General features: G+C 35.3%; 1 protein-coding gene across 2 annotated transcripts in view; it reads left to right on the top strand.

The window, feature by feature from the left end:
* SLC30A7 (solute carrier family 30 member 7) overlaps positions 1 to 25,302 on the top strand; it is a 90,054-nt gene that overhangs the window by 23,248 nt on the left and 41,504 nt on the right. For both annotated transcript variants that reach the window (XM_046016709.1, XM_046016702.1), the window contains exons 6-8: positions 6,406 to 6,549; positions 10,428 to 10,478; positions 14,258 to 14,393. In XM_046016709.1, coding sequence (XP_045872665.1) covers positions 6,406 to 6,549; positions 10,428 to 10,478; positions 14,258 to 14,393 — 331 coding nt within the window. The remainder of the gene's footprint in view (positions 1 to 6,405; positions 6,550 to 10,427; positions 10,479 to 14,257; positions 14,394 to 25,302) is intronic.

The raw sequence follows: 25,302 nt of genomic DNA, 5'->3' as shown, positions 1-25,302 counted from the left end.
ACTATCCTTAAATTTTATGGTTAAAATGTATCCATTTAGGTCTGCATTTAAGTGTGTGATGCATTTTCGGTCAATTTTTATATATGGTGTGAGGTATGGGACCAATATCATTTTCTTATATATAGATTTCTAGTTGTCTCAGCACCATTTGTTAAAAAGATTATCCCTCCCCACCCCACTGAATTGTCTTGGCACTCTTGTCAACAATCAGTTGACCATGAATGTGAGAGTTTATTCTGAATCTTAAGTCTGTTTCATTGATCTATATGTTTATCCTTATGCCAGTACTCTACTGTCTTGTTTAATATACCTTTGAGGTAGATTTCAAATTGGAACATAGGAGTTATCCAACTTTATTCTTCTTTTTAAAGATAATTTTACCTATTACTTACTAATTTTTTTTAAAAAATTTTATTTATTTATTTGTCAGAGAGAGAGAGAGGGAGAGCACAGGCAGACAGAGTGGCAGAGGGAGAAGCAGGCTCCCTGCGGAGCAAGGAGCCCGATGTGGGACTCGATCCCAGGATGCTGGGATCATGACCTGAGCCGAAGGCAGCTGCTTAACCAACTGAGCCACCCAGGCGTCTCTATTACTTACTAATTTAAGATTATTTTACTTATATATATATATCCATATAGGGGCTTTTGGATGGTGCATCTGGCTAAGCATCCAACTCTTGGTTTAGGCTCAGGTGATGACCTCAGTTGGGGTCATGAGATCAAGCCCCACGCTCTGCTCAGCACAGAGTCTGCTTAAATTTCTCTCTTCCTCTTCCTCTGCTCACTCCCTCTGCTCACTCCCATGTGTGCATGTGTACTCTCTCTCTAAAGTAAATCTTTGAAAAAATTTTTTTAAGATCAGCTTACCAATTTCTGCAAAAAAGGGCAGTTGGGATTTTGATAGAAATTGTATTGAATCTGTAGATCAATTTGGTAAGTCATGTTAGCAATTTTAAGTCTTCTTTTGTTTTTTTAAGTTATTTATTTATTTATTTGACAGAGAGGGAGAGATCACAAGTAGGCAGAGAGGCAGGCAGAGAGAGAGGGGGAAGCAGGCTCCCCGCTGAGCAAAGAGCCCGATGTAGGGCTCTATCCCAGGACCCTGAGATCATGACCTGAGCCGAAGACAGAGGCTTAACCCACTGGAGCCACCCAGGTGCCCCACAGTTTTAAGTCTTCTGATCCATAAACATGAGATGCCTTCCCATTTACTATAGCTTCTTTATTTTCTTTCAACATGTTTTATTATTATTAGTGTACATGTTTCACACTTCTTAACTTTACAATTAGGCTTTTTTTGTTGTTGCTATTGTAAATGTGATTGTTTTCTTAATTTCATTTTTTGATTGTTCTTTACTAATGTATAGCGATACAGTTCATTTTTGGATATTGATCTTGCCACATTGCTGAAGTTGTTCAATATTCTAATACATTTTTAGTGGATTCTGTAGAATTTTTTGGTATCATGTCATCTGCAAATAGAGATAATTTTACTTCTTCCTTTTGCATCTGAATTTTTTTCCTTGCTTAATTGCCCTGATGAGATGCTTCAGTACAATATTAAAGGTTTTTTTTTTATTTATTTGATAGAGAGAATGCACTCATGCGAGTGGCGGGAGGAGCAGAGGGAGAGGGAGAAAGAGAATCTCCAGCAGACTCCCCGCTGAACATGGAGCCCAAGGCAGGGCTCCATCCCATGACCCTGAGATCATGACCTGAGCTGAAACCAAGTGTCCTACACTTAATCAACTAAGCCACCCAGGCACCCTGCTTCAGTACATACATTCAGTACCATACATTTCAGTAAATAGAAAGTGGTGAGAAAGGATATCCTTATTTTTTTTCCTGACTTTAGGATAAAGCATTCAGTCTTTCTTCATTAAATATGATGGTAGCTATGTTAGCCCTGTATTTTTCAGAATTGCCCTTTATCAGATTGAGGGAGTTCATTTCTATTCCTAGTCTACTAGGTTTTTTGTTTTTTGTTTTTTTTTTTATCACGAAATGGTATTGGGTTTTGTCACAACTTTCTCCTTAATTTTTTGAGATGATCAGTTTGTTTTTATCCTTTATTCTATTAAGATGACGTATTACATTGCTTGGTTTTGGGGTATTAAACCACCTTTTCAGTCTTAGGATAAATTCCATTTGGCCATGATTTATCTTTTTTATATATTGCTTCATTTGGTTTGCTAGTATTTTGTTGAAAACTTTTTGTGTCTATATTCTTAAGGAATTTGGGCCTGTAGTTTTCTTTTGATGTCTTTGGTTGATATTGGTATCAGGATAATACTGGTCTTATGTAATGAGTTGGGAAGTGTTCTCTTTTCTTCTGTTTATTTTTTTAAGGGGGTGGGCAGGGAAGAGTGTGCAGTATTGGTATTTTTTAAATCTTTGACAGTTTCCATATGAAATCTTCTGGGCCTGGGCTTTCCTTTTTTGAAGTTTTTAAATTATTCTTTTTTTTCTTTTCTTTTTTTTTTTTTTTGTTTTGTTTATTATAATTCTATTCAGATTTGTATCTAGGAATGTTCGTTTGTCCATTCCCTCTAAATTATCTTTTTTGTTTACTTTAGTATGTCTTTTTTAAAAATTCATTTTATTTCCATAAGGTCAGTAGTGAAATCCTCTTTTCCCAGTTTTAGTAATTTGTACCTACTGCCATTTTTTATTGGCTAATTTAGTTAAAGGTTTATCAATTTTGTTGATTTTTTTTTAATGCCCCTTTGGTCATAGGAAATATTTTTCTAAGCACTGCTGAAATACAATTTTGTAAGTTTGGTAAGTCATGTTTTTCATTTCATTTTTGTTCATCTCAAAGTATTTTTCAATTTCCCTTGTAATTTCTTATTTAAGAGTTTGTCTTTCATTTTTCTTCTGTCATTGATATCTAATTTAATTCCATTGTGATCAGATGATACACTTTTTAGGATTTCAGGTTCTTTTCAGTTTACTGAGTCTTATTTTATGACCTAGCATTTGGTCTGTATGGACTAATATATACTGGAGAAGAGTATGTATTCTGCTGTGTTCTATAGGTGTCTGTTAGGTCTAATTTTTCCATAGTTGTTCAATCTTCTAGTTTTTTGTTGCTCTTCTGCCTAGTTATCTTTTATTATTGAAAGTAGGTATTGAAGTCTCCAGCCATTATTGTTGAATTGTATATTTTTCAGTCACTTATTTTAGGTTTTGGTTCATGCATTTTGGAACTGTGTTGTTCAGTGCAATTTGTTTATAATCATCGTGTCTTCCAGATAGATTGAACATCTTATTATATATGTTCTTTTTTTCTTACAGTAATTTTTGGCTTACAGTTTATTTTGGGTGATATTATGATAACCATTCCAGCTCTTTTTTTTTTTTTTTTAAACTGTTGCATGGTGTATTTCTCTTTCTGTCTTTTTACTTTCAACCTGTTTAGTATGTCTTTGACTCTAAAGTATATCTCCTATTGACAAAATGTAACTGGATCATATTTTTTTAATCCATTCTGACAGTCTCTGTCTTTTGATTGGGAAATTTAAACAATTTACATCTCATGTAATTACTATTAAGGTAGGATTTAAATCTGCTATTGTAATATTTGTCTTCTTTATCTTCGTCCTTTTTGTTACTCTATTCCCTGATTCCTGTTTTTTAAGTAGATATTTTCTAGTACACCTTTTAATTCTCTTGTTTCTTTTACTATATATTTTTGAATATTTTCCTAATTGTTGTCCTGGGGATTACAAGTACCATCTTAATTTAAACCAATTTAGTTCAGATTAATAGTAATTTAGTAATATGCAAAACCTTTGCTCCAATATACTTCCCTGTTCACCTCCCTTTGTACTATTATTGTCATACAAATTGCATGTTTTTATGATGTCCATCAGTACAGTTTTATAATTATTACTTAATGCAGCTGTCTCTCAAAATATACAGGAGAAGAAACAAGTCACAAATTTAAAAATACATTTATCCTCTGTTATAATTACCTTTTCCAGTGCTCTTCATTTCTCTGTGTGGATTTTGGTTACTATTTAGTGTTCTTTCATTTCGTTTGCAGGTAGTGTTTTTGTTTATGTGGTAATATCTTATTTCTCCTTTATTTTTAAGGGAGAGAGTTGAATTTAGAATTCTTGGTTGAGTCTTTTTCTAACATTTTGATTTTGTCATCCCACTGGCTTTTGACCTCCATCATTTTTATGGAGAAGTCACCAGTTAATCTTAGTCAAGTTCTGTTATACATGGTAAATTATTTTTATCTTGGTGTAGAGTTTTCAGTGTCTCTTTGAGATTCATCAGTTTGACTATGATGTTTCCAGATATGGCTCTGAGTTTATTCTTCTTGGATTTTCCTAAGTTCCTTGAATGTGTAGATTAGTTGTTGTTTTTTTTTTTTTATCAAAGTTGGGGAGTTTCTAGCCATTATTTCTTCAAATACTTTTATCTGTCTCTTACTTCCTTTTGGTTTTTGGGGACTCCTTAATGCTTAATTTGGTATACTTGATGTTCTACAGGTCTCTAAGGCTGTGTTTATTTTTCTTAATTTTCTTCTTTTCTGGTCCTCATAGTGGACAGTCTCTTTTGATCCATCTTTAGGTTTGCCTAACTGTAGCACAGATCTGTTGTTGAGCACTTCTAATAAATATTTTATTTCAGTCATTATATTTCTTTAACTCCAGAATTTTTTGTTTGGTTCCTTTTTTTATAATTTCTCTTTATTGATGTGCTCTATTTGGTGAGTTATTGTTATACTTTCATTCTTTAGACATGGATTTCTTTATTTCTTTGAACGTATTTATAATGGCTGATTTAAATAAAGTCTTTGTCTAAAATTGGGATCTCCTTTGGGAACATTTTCTTTTTTTTTTTTTTAAGATTTTATTTATTTATTTGAGAGAGAGATCACAAGTAGGCAGAGAGGCAGGCAGAAAGAGAGAGAGGGAAGCAGGCTCCCTGCCAAGCAGAGAGCCCAATGCGGGACTCGATCCCAGGACCCTGAGATCATGACCTGAGCCGAAGGCAGAGGCTTAACCCAGTGAGCCACCCAGGCGCCCCTTGGGAACATTTTCTGTTGGTTGCTTTTCTTTTTCTGTGTATGTGGCATACTTTCATTTTTCTTTGCATGTCTTATAATTTTTGTTGTTGAAAACTGGACATTTTATATTATAATGACTCTGGTGTCATTACCCTCTCCCTTCAAAGTTTGTGGTTGCTAATATTGCTGTTTTTCTTGTTGCATGACTGCCTTGGATTAATTGCTTTCCTGCAGTATATGGCCACTGAATTTTTAGAGCTGACTCTAATATTTGCCACACTGAGAATGGAGATTTTTCTAGGGAACTGCAAGTTTGAACAAAACACTTAACTGTACTCTGGAGATGCTGCTTTTAACAGCTTCCAAAGGAGTCAGATCTCTCCATTGTCTGCAGTGCTGCTGGCTTATAGCTACTGTCAGCTGAGCTGGTGCAGGAGGTGAAACAGGAATAGCCCCAAGTAAAAACAGCAAAAACCATCTAGTCTTACATAAGTCTGATAGTGTCTTCTTGGATGGGTGCTTTTTAGTTTGTTTTCTGGTTTTGGTTAATTACCAGAGTTCTGAACTGGTTAATTTTTAGATGTGTCCCTTATATCTGTGTTGTTTTAGAGAGAGATCTAATTTGCCAGTATCGCCTCTCTACCATTTTGGAGTTGATCTCCCCCTTATTCATGATTTTTCATATAATGCAATGCTGGATTTGGTTTACTGGTATTTAGGATTTTTGTGAATATTAGTGATGTTTTTGAGTTGGGTAACATCTGATCTTTTTCTGTGCTTTGGAATATCTTGTATAAGATGTTTCTTTGGTGGTTTAATACTTCTTAGGTCTGCTATGGACAGAGGATACAGCATTATTTTGTTTTTGTTTTTTCTAAAGATTCTACCTGCTATAATGTAATTCTGCTGATCTTTTATCAAATACAGTGGCATCCCTGCCTCTGCCTCAAAGTGACCATATGAATACATTTTGTTTCGTCTTTGATTATATATATAATAGTACTTCACAAAGTTTCAGCTAAGATTTTTGTCTGTGGTCTTCACTGCTTTATCCCCAGTGCCTGAAACGGTGCCTGTAACATAGTATCTTACAAATAAGTATTTTCTGAATGAATGAGTAACATTATCTAATCTCTAAAGATTTCTGTGTACTTCTCACTTATTTTCATCTCTAGTAAAGTCTACCACTTCCCTTCATATTTCATTTCCTTCCCATATTCCATGGTAGGAACTCAGTCAGTTTTAATGAATCTGTAACACTTTTTACAAGTAAATATTTAATTGAATCTCGTTTTAAAGCTAATTCTTTTTACTAATGTCGTATTATTGTAACCATTTTCATAATATGTTTTTACATACTTTTTGTTCTAACTACTTTTTAGGCCATGGACACAGTCATTCCCTTTTTAATGGTGTTCTGGATCAGGCACATGGCCATGGAGATCATTGCCATAGTCATGAATTGAAACACGGTGCTGCACATAGTCATGATCATGCTCATGGGCATGGACACTTTCATTCTCATGGTGAGTACAGCCAAAATATTTTCAAATGAACAGCCTTCCAAATACACAGAAATTTTGTATAGATTACTCTCTTAGTTGAAAGAGTCTCTTAAAAAGGTTTTGTAATCAACTGCCTTTCTAATGAATCAGACTCAGTGGTTCCCAGGGCTAATTCATTTTTAGTATATAATGAAATTAACTCAGTACAATGCCATGGATATAGCTTTTTTTCAGTGACTATATTATACTGTGTGCCACTATTTTAAATGAGTGTCAGTGAATGAGAAACAATTACATTTTAGCAAATGAAAATTATAATTTTTTGAGTACAATAAGGCCTTTTGTACTACATATAGGCTATAAAAATACACTTGGGGTTTTCAGTTTTGCACATTTTCATTGTAATTTTTGGTAAATATCGCCTGATACTTCCCTTCCACATCTTCTTTATCCATCTATGGATGGACACTAGGGTTGCTTCCATAATTTGGCTACCATAAATATTGATGCAATAAATAATGGTACATATGTCCCTTCATATTAGTGCTTTTGTATTTTTTGGGTAAATACCCAGTAGTGTGATTACTGGATTATATGGTAGTTCCATTTTTAACTTTTTGAGAAACTATAAGAAACATACTGTAAAAAACCAAGAGTCAAATGCTTAAGCAACTGAGCTACCCAGGTGCCCCTAGAATGGAACTTCTCTATTACTCTGGAATATATTCAGTGGACTCCAAATAGCTTAGTGATTTGAGAACTACTTTCACCCATTCAAAAACTTGTAAATAGTTATAAATTTAACAACATCCTGTTTAACTTTGAATTTTTATTTTCATTCCAGCATTTTATAATAATGGATTATATTAGGTTAAGTTATTAATTGATCATGTGTTCTACTTCTTGGCAATAAAATGCATATATAAGTTTAAATTTTTTATTTCCTAGAAATGTAAGATTTAGCATTTAAACATTTCTTTTGGATGGAGTTACTGTAGTTATTACTAAAAGTGAATTAAAGTAATTCTTTTTGAAAAATATTGATACATGTATAATCATGAAAGGCAACATTTTACTTAAAATACATATCTTAGTGAGATAATTTGAGCTCTTTTTTTCCTCAATTAGTGTATAGATAAATGACACTTATCAATATAAAAAGGTTTTGGCAATAATTCTATTCCTATTTTCTAGCTTTATAATGTAAGTAATAAGAAACCTTAAATAGAAGAAATTGTGTTTATAGCAGTTCCAGTCAATTCTATGAACACCTTCAGAATTACATTCCAAAAATTACATAGTAATCTGGTTATCAAAAATTATTTTTGATGATCTATAGATTGACAGTTTCATTAGCATTCTATTAAAAACAATTGGAAACTGTATTGCTTACAGAGGGATTTTGCTGGTTAGTCAATAGAGTCATTACTTTTGTAGCATTACCACCGATATTTGCAACTGACCCCTTGTTTGTTGCCCTAGAATTTTTTTTATACCTTGAGTAATGCACTGCAGTAAGAATCTAAATAGGTGAAAGGTAGCTTTTTTTTAGCCAAGGGGGAGAAGGGTAAGTGGCAAAGAAGAATTTACATGACATCAGGGCACATGGAGATCATAGTGACTAGTAAAAGGAAATGCTAGGCTTCAAACACAAGGAAATCTGACTCCAGTGGTGCCTGGGTGCCTCAGTCGGTTAAGCATCTGCCTCCTAGTTTTTTATGTTGGTTGAGTGTCCCACTCTTGATTTTGACTCTGGTCATGATCTCGGGGTCATAGATTGAGCCCTGAATAGGGTTCCTTGCTCAGCGGGGTGTCTGCTGGAGATTTTTCCTCCACTCCCTTCCCCTCACCATCCCCCCGCACACTCTGTAAAATAAATAAATAAATCTTAAAAAAAAAAAAAAAAAGGAAATCTGACTCCAGAATCTTCTCTTTACTCTTATTTCTGCCTTTACTGTTTATTAGCCAGTCTGAGGATACACAAGTAATAGGGCCATGATTCCATTTTGGGAGACATCATAGTCTCACTGGGAAATACCGTGAGCTTTATATTTATTGAAATGCTACACTGTCAGTTAAACTAGCTGGTTTTTTTTGTTTGCTTGGTTTAACTGCTCCTATCTCAATGACCCAAACAATAAAAGTATATATATTGCTCTTGGGTTAGCAGGGTAAAGGATAGTGGGTGCTGTTTCTCATTCGATTCAGGGATCTAGGTTCCTTTCATCCCTGGGATTCTTGACCTTGGAATCCTTCACTGGATTCCCTGCATCTCCCCGGAGACAGAGTACATAGAATATCATGTGGGGCATGTTTATGAGCCTAGAAGTGGTTTACCTGTTATTTTTATTTTATTTTATTTATTTATTGGATAGAGAGAGAGAGAGAGCACAAGCAGGGGGAGTGCCAGGCAGAGGGAGAGGGAGAAGCAGGCTCCCTGCAAACCAGATCCCAGGATCTGGGATCATGACCTGACCCAAAGGCAGACATTTAACTGACTGAGACACCCAGGCACCCTACCTGTCATATTTCTTTGCTTAACACTGTTAGATACATAACTTAAGAGAGCATGGGAAATATAATTTATTTGTTTACCAAGGGAGAAGAAGAAATGGGTGATAAACAAGTAGCCAGTCTCTACCACAGATAACAGATTTTTTGTCCAGAAGGACTTTTCAGATTTTACGTAGGTAGGTGGGAGTTATGTTGTTTTATACAACCATTATATTAATATAGCAGAATATACCTTTCCACATAATTATGTCAAAAATTACTGTCTTTATCTGGACCTACAACCTCTAGACAAATCTCCTGCCTTGATCAGGAGCTGGATTTTCAGGACAGTTAACCCTTTTGACAATCAGCATGATTTTTTAAGTTGACTGCATCTTTCTCCCCACCATATGCAGTGCCATATCACTGGGAAGCCTCTTCTGGCATTGTTACCGTCTCTTATCAAAGCTATAGTAAGGCTACGTCAGCTCTTTGGTACTGTGGGCCAAGAACCATGACCCCAGGCAGGCTTTCTGTTAGACATGTTCAAGAAAGCTTGTCAGACCTCCTGATGATCTCAATATTGCTGATCTTTTACATTGTTTACCTATGTTTTCTGCTTTGATGTTAAAGTTCATAGTATCTTCAGAGTCAGTATAGAAATTACAGTATTTTTTTAAAAGATTTTATTTATTTATTTATTTGACAGAGAGAGAGAGATCACAAATAGGCAGAGAGGCAGGCAGAGAGAGAGGGCGAAGGAGGCTCCCTGCTGAGCAGAGAGCCCGATGCAGGGCTCTATCCCAGGACCCTCGGATCATGAGCTGAGCGGAAAGCAGAGGCCTTAACCCACTGAGCCACCCAGGTGCCCCAGAAATTACAGTATTTTTAAATTTTTTCATCATAAAGGTAAAATGGAAAATATTTTTATCTCCGTTCTTTGAAAAGCTTGCACATCCATCTAGAAGCTGTTGGAAAACTCTTGTTTGCCACAGTCCGGTTACCCTGGGTGCTGACCTGGCTTCATTTCTTGGACTTCTTGTAACTTTCAGCAGTAGTTTTGTTTTGTTTCAGTTTTGCAGTTGTAAAATTAATGTAGCAAACTGTATATAAGATATGTTATGAATAGCAGGAGACTTTTCACTATGTTCTTAATTTACCATTTTTTACCAGATTGCTTGATATAATAATTTCCTAAATACTATGTACCATTCATGCATTTTGAAGTTGCCCATGTCTATCTCCATTAAATTATTATATTAAATTTAAAAAATAATTTTGTGAGTCTGTTGTGGCTGTATATAGTCATGCATCCTTCATAATATATTTGAATGAAATGTTCTCTGAATTGGAAAAATTGAATTGGTAACTGAAGATATATTTTAAAATAATTTAACTCTCTACAGATGGTCCCTCCTTAAAAGAAACAGCAGGACCCAGCAGACAGATTTTACAAGGTATGACAAGCATTTGTATATTTCTCAGTTTTATGAAACAGGTTTCATTGTGTTGAGCTATCTGAAATTTTCCTGTAAGAAAAATACATAATAGTATTTGTGTCTAAAGTATTATCTTTCCTTGTAACTTTTTAGATATATACTATTCAAGATATTAGCCTACATTCTTTGAACTATCACTTGGCTATTTTCATAGATTTAATAAGATTACAGAGGTTAGAAACTATACTGCTTAACTATATAATAGTCGTGCCCAGGACTATAGTAATACCATAGTATAATATATTTGCCACCAGGGAATAACTAAATATTTTTTCCAAGTTCAGTATTTAGTATGTGTTTACACTGTGGAAAGATTTAGAGGAAAAAATGAAATGCATTCAAACCTTCAGAATGTATAAGATCAAGAGTGAACCCTAATGTAGTTGGATTTGGGGTGATAATGACACCAGTGTAGTTTTATTCCTTGTAACAAATGTACTACTCTGCTAGGAGATTTTGACAATTTGGAATGTTATGCCCAGGACAGGGGTATATGGGAAATCTACCTTCTGTTCAGTTTTTCTATGAATGTAAACTTGCTCTAGAAAATTAACTCTGTTATATTAATATTAACATATATAAAATGCAAAGTGAAACCTTTGTCATATCCATTGGCATCAAATGATGATGGCTAAACAGGAGCTTACATGCCATGTAAAACAGTACATTACAAAATTTTATAAAGCAGAGAAAATCAGTTTTCTTTTTGCGGTAGGTGCCAATCTTTGGCTCTGAATTTCTGTTTAGACTTCATCATCAAAGTTTCCTAATTCCCAGCTCCCCACCTTCCTGCTTTTAACTTTTGACTTCACTCTGACTCTCTCAAAAGCTTGTGATTCAATCCCTAGTGCACCTATTTTTCTCCACTATTTCTTGATATAGCTCTAGCTTTCCTTTTTTCCCCCACTATGAATGTGTTCCTCCATACTGAGGAGTTTATTTCAGGAGGCTTAAATGTGTCTTCCAGTCACTAGTTTTCCATTTGCAAAATATATAGAATTGGTTTAGAACAGCATTTGCTGAAATAGCTTGTAATCATGCATATGTAATGCATCTATATCCAATGCTATAAATTAGCCTTGATAATATGAGTTTATTTTTAGTTTTGGAAATCATCCCAAGTTGAGAGAAGGGAGGTTAGATTTGCCTTCCTAATTATCTTTTATATAAGCTGTTATGAAAATTACGTTATGTTTTCTGAGTATCCATCAATTTATGGTGGCTGCAGCAGCCCAGTAGATATCTCAAGGATAGGGAAAAGTGTCTGGCATTCAAAGTTTCCATGCGGATACTCATACATAAAAACTGAGGTAAATGAGTTTTTCAGTTATTTGCAGCATCTTCAGTATGACCTCTGGCTAGAGGAAAGGATCAACAGCAACAAAGCAAAGATTTAGAACCCCAATGACTCACATATGAAAATTACCGGATACAAAGTACAAAAAATTAAGAAAATATATATATGACCTCTGGCTAGAGTATTCGTGGGCAGTGAAAATATCCATATGCTAACAAGTCCAGCTCTCAACTTTTATATCAGTTAAACATACTGGTTTAAACTTTTTTCTTTAGTGATTTTTCTTCTTGAAACAGTTACTAGAAAGTAAGTAGGGTTTAGGTAATTAATAACACTTGCTAATAAAGCCAATTTTCAGGTTGGGGACTTTTCAGTCAAAGAAAAATCAAGAACAATGATTCTTTTCTCTTCCCTTTTGGTATTTAGAGCTGTTTTCATGTTTGATCCTACTAAAACCCAATTAAAGAATATAAAGACTTGAAATCACATGTCACTTAAGAGTTTTGAAGCTTAGATACCTTCAATCTACTTTAATGGGTATTTTTCTTCAGTTTTATTTTTTAAACTTATTAGTCTAATTCTTTGCTATTTGAAATACCCTAGAAGAAGAGTTTTTTTCTCTAAGTATTTTTTAAAAAAAAAATATTTTTGTTATAGGAAATAGAGCCATTTAGCTTTTTGAAGAATAGTTATAAAGGTCAATACTCCATACGAATGAAGAAGTATATTAAGTACGGTGGGATGAATTATATTTGGTATAATACTTGATATAAAATTACACAGTAGTCGACGAAGCAAAGATAATTTCCTAGAGCACATTAAGATTTGATTCAGTAATAGTCTGTTTTTAAATTATGAGAAAGTGTTTTCAAGTTTTAGCAAATCTGTTTTATACCTAAAAAATAAATGGTTTGCCTTTAATTATCCAGTGAATAATAAAGAAGTAGAATAAATACTCCTAAAGTAGACACATGCTTTTTACATATTATTTCTTTTCAGATAGATTAAATACTATTTTAAAATTTCCATTTTTAGTAATATGATTTAAGTTTGTTTCAAAGACAGTGTTTTACTATACAGTAAATTTTACCTATTAAAGATCTAAATGTTGAATAATTTATTGTCTTAGTTAAGTCTGTTTAAGAAATAATGTATTTTAAACTTCTTGATTTTTTTAATGGTTTTCCATTCGATTTTTAACTGTTAATATTTAATGGGTTCTGGTTCTGATCCCACTTCTGACCACGAACTAATTCTGCGCCCAATTCCAATGGGGGAGTGAAGAATTTCCTCTCATACCAGCAAGCAGTTCTCTGATAACTGGAGGTCAGAGGGGCCTGGGACTGAAAGTTCCAACCCTCTAATCATATGACTGATTCTCCTGGCAGCCAGCGCCCATCCTTAGGTGGGGTCCAAAAATATATTAACATTAATGAGAGACACCTTTGTCTCTGTCACTTAGGAAGTTCTAAGGGTTTTCCAGAACCAGAATGAAGACCAAATATGTATTTCTTATTATAATCACAATATCCCAATATTATATAGGTTTCAAGACAGAATATCAGTATCCTACCAATTTAATATTATATTTAAATAATAGCAAGTGTTAATTTAACTTTTATTAAAAATCTTTAAAATATTTTATATTTGCTTTTAAATATTCATATCTCTACTTTCTTATCAGGTTTGAGATTAATGTATAATTTTAGGTAACAAAACCTTCAAGATAATTAATAAGTATATCAGGATTTACAGCCACAGTCCATAGGAAATTTAGTCTCAAGTAGTAATAATTTTAGTTACCAGCAGAGGGCTCTGTGTATACACGTATTTGTAATCATAAACACTTTCTTGAACAATTCTTTCAGCCTAATACCATTTTCTTCTAACAAATTATTAACTTGTGGAATCTTTTAACCAGAGCTGAATGTGCTTAAAATAAACTTGTTTCTTTTATCCCTCATGTATGTTATACCAAATATTAAGGAACATTAAGAGCAAGTATAATTTATGAATCAGATATTTTAACCCCTGCTGATTCAAAAAAGGAAAGATTATTTCAATTTCCGGAAGTACTATTACTTCATTACTGAGCAGTGAATCTAAATTCTCCCTGATTTTCAGATTGGTATTTATTTTTTTAATATATAAAGTCAAGAATACAGTTTTTTTTTTTTTAAAAAGATTTTATTTCTTTGACAGACAGAGATCACAAGTAGGCTGAGAGGCAGGCAGAGAGAGAGGAGGAAGCAGGCTCCCCGCCGAGCAGAGCCCGATGCGGGCCTCGATCCCAGAACCCTGGGATCATGACCTGAGCTGAAGGCAGAGGCTTTAACCCACTGAGCCACCCAGGTGCCCCAAGAATACAGTTTTAAGAAATATTTGTGTTTTTCATTGATCAGAAGATACTATTTTGATTCTGATTATGCTTTGTTCCCAGGTGTATTTTTACACATTCTGGCAGATACACTTGGGAGTATTGGTGTAATTGCCTCTGCCATCATGATGCAAAATTTTGGTCTAATGATAGCAGATCCTATTTGTTCAATCCTGATAGCCATGCTTATAGTTGTAAGGTAAGTGTTGTATGTTACTTTCAGGTATTAAAATGAGTGGTGAGAAATGTGGTACTTAAATTACAGATCTACAATGCAAATTATGATTGTGTTGGCTTTCTTTTGGCCTTCAACAAATTCCTATGTAGATTATTTCTCTTTGCATCTTCCTAATTTTTTCTTTTGCCATTTATTTCTTGTTTAGGTTTTAATGTTTCTTTTTGGTATTTAGCAATTAGTCTTTTGGGTTTGCAATCCAAATTAGTATATTTTTGAATCCAACATTCTATCTGTAGAGTAGAACACTGATAATATAAAATATATTAACTATAGTTAGAATCTTAGTCTGTATCTTACAAATGCAAAAGAATGTTATAGTCTCTTCTACAACGATTTAATTTATAAAGTTACATTATCATTGCGGAAGTCTTATAAAAATGCTTATTGAGGTATATAAGCGTCTGTCTCCCTATCTAGTTTTATAAAATTCTTGAGGAAGGATCTGTCTCTTAGTATAGTTTATCTCTGTTGTGCTAATGTGTATGCGAAGTGTGTGTGTCTATGTGTGTGTGTGTGTGTATAAATTCTCGATAAATATTTGCTGAATTAGATTAAATAGTATTTCAAATTTATCACACTCTGAAATATATTCTATTATTGATTTAATTTTTATCAGAATAATGAAATAATAAGTGCCTTTCAGTCTTGAATTATTTTATGTTAATTATATATACATATGTCTTGATTTTGCTGTTTTTATTTATCCATAATGATTTTACTGTCAGCACAACTTGCTTTCTGATGATAACTAGAGGGCATATGATGATTTTTACAGCTTATGGTTGAATAGAATACATTTATTTAATTATGAGGAATTACAATCTTATCAATTACTCATAAATACAAATTTTGAAGTTCTTGCTTTAAAAAAATTTACACATTTTAGGGGCGCCTGGGTGGCTCAGTGGGTTAAGCCGCTGCCTTCGGCCCTTCGGCTCAGGTCATGGTCTCAGGGTCCTGGGATCGAGTCCCGCATCGGGCTCTCTGCTCGGCGGCGAGCCTGCTTCCCTCTCTCTCTCTGCCTGCCTCTCTGTCTACTTGCGATCTCTCTCTGTCAAATTAAAAAAAAAAAAAAAAAAAAAAATTTACACATTTTAAACATGCAGATTATTTTTTAAGATTCTTCAAATTATTTATACTAGAAAGCAATGCTACTATATAAAAGTCTTATAAAGTTTGAAAGTTTGGAAATCTTTGCTTTGTTTTGAGAGAGAGCATGTGAGTGGTGGGGAGAGGAAGAAAGAGAATCTTTTTTAAGATCTTGTTTATTTATTTGAGAGAGTGTGAGAGAGTGTGTGTGTGCCCATGACGGGGGCAAAGGGAGAGGGAGAACCAGACTCCCCACTGAGTGGGGAGACGGCCATGGTTGGACCCTGGGATCATGATCTGAGCCAAAGGCAGACACTTGACTGAGCCCACAGAGAGAGAGAATCTTAAGCAGGCTCTATCCTCAGCTTGGAGCCCAACGCGGGGCTCAAACTCATGACCTTGAGACCATGACCTGAGCTGAAATCTAGAGTCAGATGCTTAACCATGTGAGCCATTTAGGCGCCCCCATCTTTGGAAATCTTAACTATACTTTCTTGAAAGTTCAGCCAAGTTCAGCCATCCTCAGTCAGAGAATTCTACAATAATTAAATTAACTCCTGATGGATTTGGTAACTTTTATACCTCTCTATTTGCATCTATGTTTATTTTGTTTAGTATTATAAGTTTTAGTTGCTTCTAATACTTAGAGTAGGACCGTAATAATTGCTTTTTTTTTTTACTTTGGCTCTGCTCTTACTATCCTAATTCTTCTATCTGTTACTGATTTGAAGAGATAGGCTTCTCTGTCTCTCTCTAAACTCTTCTTTACCATGTGGCCACGGTGATCTTTCTTAAATGAAGATTATGGTAAATGGAGAAACATTGCCTTGCTTTAAGTTCTTCAGTGGCACTTTCTTACCCTCAGGAGAAGTCTAAACAGCTCAGTGGGGCATTATGATGTTACCCATTTACTTCTCAGTCTTTCTCTCACGACTTCTCAATTTATATCTTCTCCAGCCACATTAAATTACTTTAAGTTTCTTGAAAATATGTTATGAGCTACTTGGATTCTGGGCTTTGACCATATTCCTTTGCCCAGGATACTCTTACACCCTGAGTGCCTGTCTCCCTCCTCCCACAAGTATGTCCATCATAACTGCTTATCCTTCAGATCAGATTGCAATTTAAACAGCCCTTTCTTCAGGAAGCATTTCCTGATCGTCCACCTCTCAGGCTATATATATACCTATAGCACTTTTTACTATTCCTTTCGTGGCATTTACTTACCAAATTGAAATAGCTTGTTTCTTCTCGTTTAAGCTCCATGAGGGCAAGTTGTTTTTTCATTATTGTAAAGTCAGCACTGGAATCTGCCAGGCAAAAGGTTTGTATATTTTGGATTTGAATCAAAATAAATTAATGGTTTTTTAGCCTTGGAGAATTACTTTCTCTGTTCCCAAATAAGGAATTCTTACTTAGTTCTGTTCCCATTCAGTTAAAAAATAAATACATAAAACTTTTTTACTGGAATATCACACATTTAAAAACTGCACAAATCATTTTCAGCAAATATTTATTAAATAGACCCTCTCACCAGAGTGGTGATATGATACTGTTTTAATCTTACATTACAGTAGGAGAGAGAGAGAGAGACAACAAATAATAAATAAACTAGGCAAATATCAAATAGTTATTTGTAGCATGTAGAGAGTTAACATAGGAGGTAGGATTGGGTTTCTACCTTAGATTGAGTGATAAAGGAAGTCTTCTAAAGAGGAGACATTTAAACCGATACCAGAATGTCACCAGAGAGCTTGTCAGAGGAAGAGCATTCTGTAAGAAAAAGCTAGTATCAAAACCCTATAGTGAAAACAGCGTTGGCCAATATGGCAGGAGTGTAGGGAGGAAGAGGAGAGTGGTTTGTGATAAAACTGGAGAGACAGACATGGGAAAATTAGCCAGGATTAGGGAAACACTGCAGTTTCCCAACTGCAGTGGGAAACCATAGGGAAGTGACATTATTTGGTTTATATTTTTTTTAAAGACTTTATTTATTTATTTGACAGAGAGAGATCACAAGTAGATAGAGAGGCAGGCAGAGAGAGAGAGAGAGAGAGGGAAGCAGGCTCCCCGCGGAGCAGAGAGCCCGATGCAGGACTTGATCCCAGGACCCCGAGATCATGACCCGAGCCGAAGGCAGCGGCTTAACCCACTGAGCCACCCAAGCGCCCCATATTTGGTTTATATTTTTAAAAATTACTTTGGCTGGTATGTAGGTAATGGATTATAGGGGGCAAGAGTGCAAAAAAGGCAGAGCAGCTAGAAACCTATTAGAGTCGATGAAATGAAAGACCATTGTTTACTTCTCGGTCTCATCTAGGAGCTGGAAAGATACAGATAAAGTTAGAAAATGCTTCAGGCTTAGAGCTAATAAGATTTGCTTATGGATTATGAATGTTTAGTACAGGGTTGAATGAAAGAGGAATCAAGGATAATTCCTAGAGCTTTTATATGAGCAGCTTAGTGCATGAAGTTGTCCTTATGCAAGAGGAAAGACTATAGGAAGAATAATGTTTGTTTTTGAACAAACATTATTTCTTTTTGAAAAGCACTGCAGATCAAAAGGTCTGTTTTGGGGGCACCTGGGTGGCTCAGTGGGTTAAGCCCACTTCTTGGGAGAACTCAGCTGAATACAAAGGATTAGAAATGGTACACATACAGATATAAAGTCATTAAGTGGCATTTATTTGGCATGAATCACAATTCGCACCCCTTCCATTTTCCTGAAAAACATCCTTCTATTCTGAAGAACCTAATTTACCTTCAGGATTCCTTTCAGTATAGTGTTTCACACAGCCACAATCAGACAACTACAGTTGACTTTCAAGATAAAACCTGTGTATCATCCTTATGTAAGTCTTTCAAGTCTATTTGTAAAACGTTTTCTCACTGGTTTACATAAATATATAGTCTCAAATTTATATAATTTGATTCTTTCTCATTATAGTTAAAACTTTAATATTTTTATGTGTTCTTTTCCATTGTTCTGATGACAAAAGTAATATGTTTAATTATTTAAAAAACTCAAACATTAGTGAAATGTGTAACTTATCTATTGAAGTGTTCTCATAATCTCACCTCTTGGAGATAAACCAGGAAACTTTAACATCTCTTAAGAATCATGGAGCACCTGGGTGGCTCAGTCAGTTAAGCATCTGTCTTTGGTTTAGGTCATGATCCCAGGGTCCTGGGTTCAAGCCCCACGTGGGCTGTCTGCTCAGCGGGGAGCCTGCTTCTCCCTCTCCCTCTGCCTGCTGCTCTGCCTGCTTGTGCTCTCTCTCTCTCTTTGTCAAATAAATAAGTAAAATCTTTAAAAAAAAATCATTCAATAAATGTTTTAGTGCATACTCTGTGCTAGACAGTAAATAACACAGGCAAATACCCAACCCCTACGGAGCTTATATTCTAATAGGGGTTATAGTGAATAAAGCAGATGAACATACAGGTAGATAACGTAATGTCTTGGGGTGGTGAATGCTATGAAGCAGGGTAAGGGGGTGTTATTTTAGAAGGGCTTGGAAAGTACTCTGTATAAGGTGACAGAGCCTTAATAGTGAAGGAGAAAGGCAGGTGACTGTTCAAAGGAAGATTATTCCTGGGAGAGGGAACTTCAGGTAAACATACTCAGGCAGGAAGCTGCCTGACCTGTGTAAGGTGCAGTGTGAAGGACAGTACAGCTGAAGGGCAATATACAGGACAGAGTATAGAGCGTCTAGAGTTCAGGGAGAAGGTTGGGGTGGAAGATAAACTCTGGTGTCATCTGCTTGTGTATGGTACTTAAAGCCATGAGATTGGATGAGTTTTCCCAGAGAGTGAGAGCTGGTAGAGAAGAGAAGAGGTCTGAGGACTGACCCTTGAAAGGCAGGGCACAGGCAGCAGCTCGAGCTAAGGAGAGTGGCCAGTGAGGTGGGAGGAGAGTCGCAAACGCACATTGTCTTAGGAGCCGTGTGAAGAAAGTGTTTCAAATGGAAGGAGTGATCCACCCTGTTCAATGCTGCTATGACGGATAATTGGTAACTTAGCCAAGACACTCGGAAGGGTAATGAGAAGGAAAGCCTCTTCAGAGGAGCTTCAGGAGAGAATGGGAAGGAGCGAAATGGGGTTAGCAACTGTAGTCAACTCTTCTTTAAGGACTTTTGCTGTAAAGGGGAGCAGCAGGATTGCCTGCCAGTGCTGAGGGCCCACTCTGAGGTCTGGGGTCATGAATTTAAAGTAAAAACCATCAGCACTATTGTATGTTTTTCTCTAGTCTCTCGCTACTTGATGAAAGGTATGGAGTAGATAGATTCAGTCAGTTTGGGGTTGTCAGAGTGAGAACGGAGCACAGCAGGGATTATAGCGGTGGGAAATAAAGCTTTAAAGGTGGTAATAGATGCTGAAAAAGAGGAGAAAATCAAGAGAGAGGGTTAGCAGGTCGGAACTCTGACAGGAGGGTGAGTGCAGTTGAGTAGGAGAAGTTCAGGCTGTGAGAGGCTTGAACTTGGCATCTGCAGGTCTCTGGTGTGGCTGTAGGGGTGGGTCCAGGATAAACTCATCAGATCGAGGCCACTTGTGCTGGATGGGCTGCCCACATGGGTATTTAAACTAAGAGTCATGAGAAAGGTAGAGGGGGAAAGAGAATAAGCCCATGGCTACACTCTTTAGTGACGGAGGGGAACTATCCAGAATCATAGCACTGGGAGTCAAGATGGGTAGAGGGTGGAATAATCTGATGGCCTGGGCCTTAAAGGAACTGTTTTTTTGGGGGGTAAGTAGGTGGAGCAGAGATCTGGAAATAGTAGTGAGAACGTTTACCTCGTCACTAAAGCCAGCAGTACTGGAGAAAACAGTGCTGTAGGGACAACAGTGTCCTCAGGCAATAGCTAGGGTCATTTGTGGTTTGTTTTTTGTTTGTTTGTTTTGCTCCTGCTATTGAGAGAAGAGGCTGGGGATTTAATGAAAATGAAAATTACACACTTTTTTTTTTTGATTATGGAAATAAGTTTATTGACAGAGAAACTTGGTATAGAAGAGGATAAGGAAAAAAATTTCTCATACTTCCACCAGCCAAAAGGGCCATGTTAACATTTTTGTGGGTTTTATTTTGGCTTTTTTCTTTTATTCTGAGCCCCCTTTTTAAAAGAGTATTTCTGATTATAGTATGTATTTAAAATTACATTGTTAAGAAAAATTTTTTTAGTTTTTTTATAATACATATATTAATAATATATATTGTATATATATTATATATATTATTATATACATATAATAATGACTATAATACATAGTCATTGTAGAAAACTTGGAAAATGATGTACAATAGAAAGTATAAAGAAAAATCAGTTGGGATCACAACACCTGAAGGTCATATTACCACTGTTAATAACATTTCTTTACAGTTACTTTTAGAGTGGTGTTTTGTTTACATTGAGTTTCTACTATATATGCTGATTATTAAGCTTGGTCAGCATTAAAGCATTCAAAGTTTCTAGATGGAAAGTAAAAATACAATTATTATTTTAAGTCAGTAAAGTTTCATAATGATTTATTAGGTAGCTAGTCTCTCATTCAATGATAATAAGTAAAACGAGGTACAGGGCAATATACAGAATGATTCATTATTAAATAAGAGTCTATATCTGAAGTATATATATATCAGAAGATATCAGAGTGCATATATATACATACATACATTATTTGGGTCTCTCTGGGGGGGGTGCTATTGTATTTTATTTTACATTTATTTTGGGTGGGGTGATGCATTTCTAAAATTGTCCTTCTTTCCTAATGTCTCTAAGGCAAATTAACATTTCTGACTTTACCTCAAAAACATATTTTTTTAAATAGAGGGTAATAAAAAAAGTAATAGCTCTAGAGTATAAAAATAAAGACATTCCAGTTGTCTATTTTTATGTTAAGGGAGCAAACTTAATTTGCTTAAATATTCGTATGATAATGAAATACTTGTAAGCAGATCACTTTGAGATGTTTTTCAAATTAAGTAAGAGTTTGCCTGGTTAGCCAAAACTGATTTTAGGAAATACATGAAAACTCTTAGCAACTCAACAAAATGAGTATAAAGAAGTAATTTTCCTTACCCTTAATTTTTATATATGTATTTGCAGTTCACCAAGAGCAAAAGAAATAATAGGGCTCTATATGTTTTCTGGACCTAAATGTTTCTCGATTGAGAACATACTATGAAAATAGGCGTCTCTTCTTGTAGGCTGCCCAGTGTTCCGATTTCACTTTCACAGTGAAAGTGATTTCTTAGAAAAAGTTTTTCTCTCAACATTTTCTAATACAGGCAAAGGATACTTTAAATTGCTCAGTAAAACTGAGTTGTGCTGTGATGCATTGTTTCTCAGTGAAAAGCAGCAATCCAGTTAAGCAGTAAGAGTGTCATTTTTTATCTTCTGAAAATACATTTCTTTTAAGAGATTTCAGAGTCATTTTGCTCCTTTTCCCTTAAGTAGTTGAGTTGGAATGGCAAATACATTCATAACTTAGCATGCAGAAATCTGAACAATTAGTTGTAGCTTTGAATCACAATGTGATTTATTTAAAAGTGATGACTTTTACATAGATCTGTAGCTTGATTTTTGATTCACTTAAATAAAAGAGGTACCTATGTATGATGGGAAAAAAATACATAAACAGGATGCAGAAATGAGCTTTGTTTCTGGTGTGGTATCTTTGAAGCTGTGCTGAAATTTTTTTCTTAATTGGTTTTCTATAACTCACCAGTTCCCACTTGTGGAAACTGGTTAATTTTTAATTGGTTAATTTTATGGATTATTTTTACCATAATCATTTGTAAATACAAAGAAAAATTTTTGAACAAAAGAAATTATCTTTTGTTAGGTGTAAAAGTTTTTCAAGTAATTTAGTTCTCATCATTTTGAAGAAAAAAATAGCCCAACTTGCAGAGGCAAACTGAAGTACAGACTTCAGAAATGACAGTTATCATCATAAATAGAGATATGAAATAGAAAGAATATACACTAATGAAAACAAAATTATATACTTGAAATTCTAAATCATGGATGATTATCATTGTTAATGAATACAGAATTTGGACCAGATACTGATTTTGATAAATCTTGTTAATTCTGTGGTTATATAGATAATTATTTGTGATAATAGATAATTATTACTATTTTTTCAAGATTTTTATTTATTCATTTGACAGAGAGAGAAACGGAGAGAGGGAACACAAGCAAGGGGAGTGTGAAGGGAGAAGCAGGCTCCCCGTTGGGCAGGGAGCAGGATGTAGGGCTCAATCCCAGGACCCTGGGATCATGACCTGAGCCAAAAGCAGACGCTTAACAACTGAGCCACCCAGGTGCCCTGATAATAGATAATTATTAACTTTAATAAATAGAGAATTATTAACTAAAAAGTAGCATATTTTATTTTATTTTATTTTATATATTTTTTTTTAAGATTTTATTTATTTGACAGAGAGAAATCACAGAGAGGCAGGCAGAGAGAGAGGAAGGGAAGCAGGCTCTCTGCTGAGCAGAGAGCCCGATGTGGGACTCGATCCCAGGACCCTGAGATCATGACCTGAGCCGAAGGCAGTGGCTTAACCCACTGAGCCACCCAGGTGCCCCTTATTTTATTTTTTTAATTTATTTATTTGACAGACAGAGATGACGAGTAGGCAGAGAGGCAGGCAGAGAGAGAGGGGGAAGCAGGCTCCCCGCCGAGCGTGGAGCCCGATGTGGGGCTCGATTCCAGGTCCTTGGGATCATGACCCGAGCTGAATGCAGAGGCTTTAACCCACTGAGCCACCCAGGCACCCCAAAAGTAGCATTTTTTAAAACATGTAAGAAGCTACCATATCTTCAAATAGTCATATACATAAGAAACTATGGAATTTTTTTTCAAAAGTGGTTTTGCCTAATAATTTCCTTTATGCGTCATCCTTCAAGTGGTTATAATTTATGAACTATATTTCTGGGGTGAGGTAAGCAGTTTTTTAATTTTTTTACTTATTTGTATATGTGTCTAAATTATAAAACTGAATAAATGGGAACATCATTGTATAATAACTATTTATTATACATACATAAAACCATCATAGTGAGAGCATTTATAAACACTAATTAGTCTAGCAGCCTTTCTCAGCCAGGATTCTGGGAGATAATCCCTAAGGAATTCATTTGTTTATAAGTATTAACCTCTCACCTATGCATCTAGAAAAGTACTGGTTATGTTACTATCCTTGAGGAAATTTGCAAATAGTCACTCAAATTATTTTGTGTGTTTGGTAGTTCAGAGCATGAATCCTAGTTAAGAGGGTGGTGGACAGTCTTAGAAATATTGGAAAGAGTGCAACCTGGGTGGCTCAGTATGGTAAGCATCTACTTCGGCTCTACTTCATGATCCTGCTTCTGTTTCCCTGCTCAGTGGAGAGTCTGCTTCTCCCTCTCCCTCTGCCCTCCCCCACACTCCTCCTCCCTGGCTCGCTTGTAGACACTCTCTCTCTCTCTCTCTCTCTCTCCTCTCAAATAAATAAAATCTTAAAAATATATATATTGGAAAGAGCAGAGCAAATATGGTAATGTATTAGTGATCATTAGCCTATTGGACAAGAGAGTGTTTGAGACTACTTTAGACAAGAGAATGTTTGAGACTTAAAAAATTTGAAAGAAGAGATTATTTTATGTAAAATCTATCATTTTATTTCTATAAAACTCATGAAAATAATGGAAAAACTGACAAGCATAATTTAGTACAGTTAAAGATATAAAATTGATGTACAAAATTAATACCCTTTATATATAAGCAAAATCCAGTCTATAGATTAAATGTGCAAAACTTGTGTGAGGAAGAGTTTTTAAATACTTCTAAAAAAATACAAATGGATTTGAACAGAGCCTTTTTTGTTTTTGAAGAATCAATATCATAAATATGTTAACTCTTACATTTATTTATAAACTTAAAACTTTTTTTTTTAAAGATTTTATTTATTTATTTATTTGACAGAGAGAGAGATCACAAGTAGGCAGAGAGGCAGGCAGAGAGAGAGGAGGAAGCAGGCTCCCTGCGGAGCAGAGAGCCCGATGTGGGGCTCGATCCCAGGACCCTGAGATCATGACCTGAGCCGAAGGCAGCGGCTTAATCCACTGAGCCACCCAGGCGCCCCAAACTTAAAACTATTCTAATAAAAATACCAACAGGTTTTTTTTTTCCTGGAGAATGGTAGTAAAAGTTGATTTTAAAGCTTATAAGGAAAAACAACCAAGCAGGAGGGAATGCTCAAAAAAACCCTGGAAAATAAAATATAAAATGTAAAGAAAGCCTTTATAGTTAAAATAAGGAGGTGCCTGAAGAAGCAAATCTATCAGAGCAGATCAGAAAGTCCAGAGATAATTTTTTTTAAAAGATTTTATTTATTTATTTGACAGAGAGCACAAGCAAGGGGAGCAGGAGAGGGAGAAGCAGGCTCCCTGCTGAACACGGAGCCCAGCTCAGGACTTGATCACAGGACACTGTGAAGGCAGACACTTCTGAGTGTCTGAGCCACCCAGACGCCCCCAGAAATAGATTTAAGTGCAAATACAAACTTAGTAAGGATAAAAGTGACATTTCAACTCAGTGGGGAAAAGATGGGCTTTCTAATAACTGGACAGCTATTTGGAGAAAGATAAATTTGGAACTGTAGCTAATACTATGTATACTTGGACAAGTTCCAAACTGATGAGAAAGTAAAACATTAGACCATGCTAATACTAGGAGAAAGCATGTCTGAATTATTTTATAATAAGAGAGTATTAGGGGAATAACTATGGCT

This window comes from Meles meles, chromosome 1, assembly GCF_922984935.1.
Source record: "Meles meles chromosome 1, mMelMel3.1 paternal haplotype, whole genome shotgun sequence".
Taxonomy (NCBI): Eukaryota; Metazoa; Chordata; class Mammalia; order Carnivora; family Mustelidae; genus Meles; species Meles meles.
Note: the sequence above shows the minus strand (reverse complement) of the source record. Positions and strands in the feature narration are given on the sequence as shown.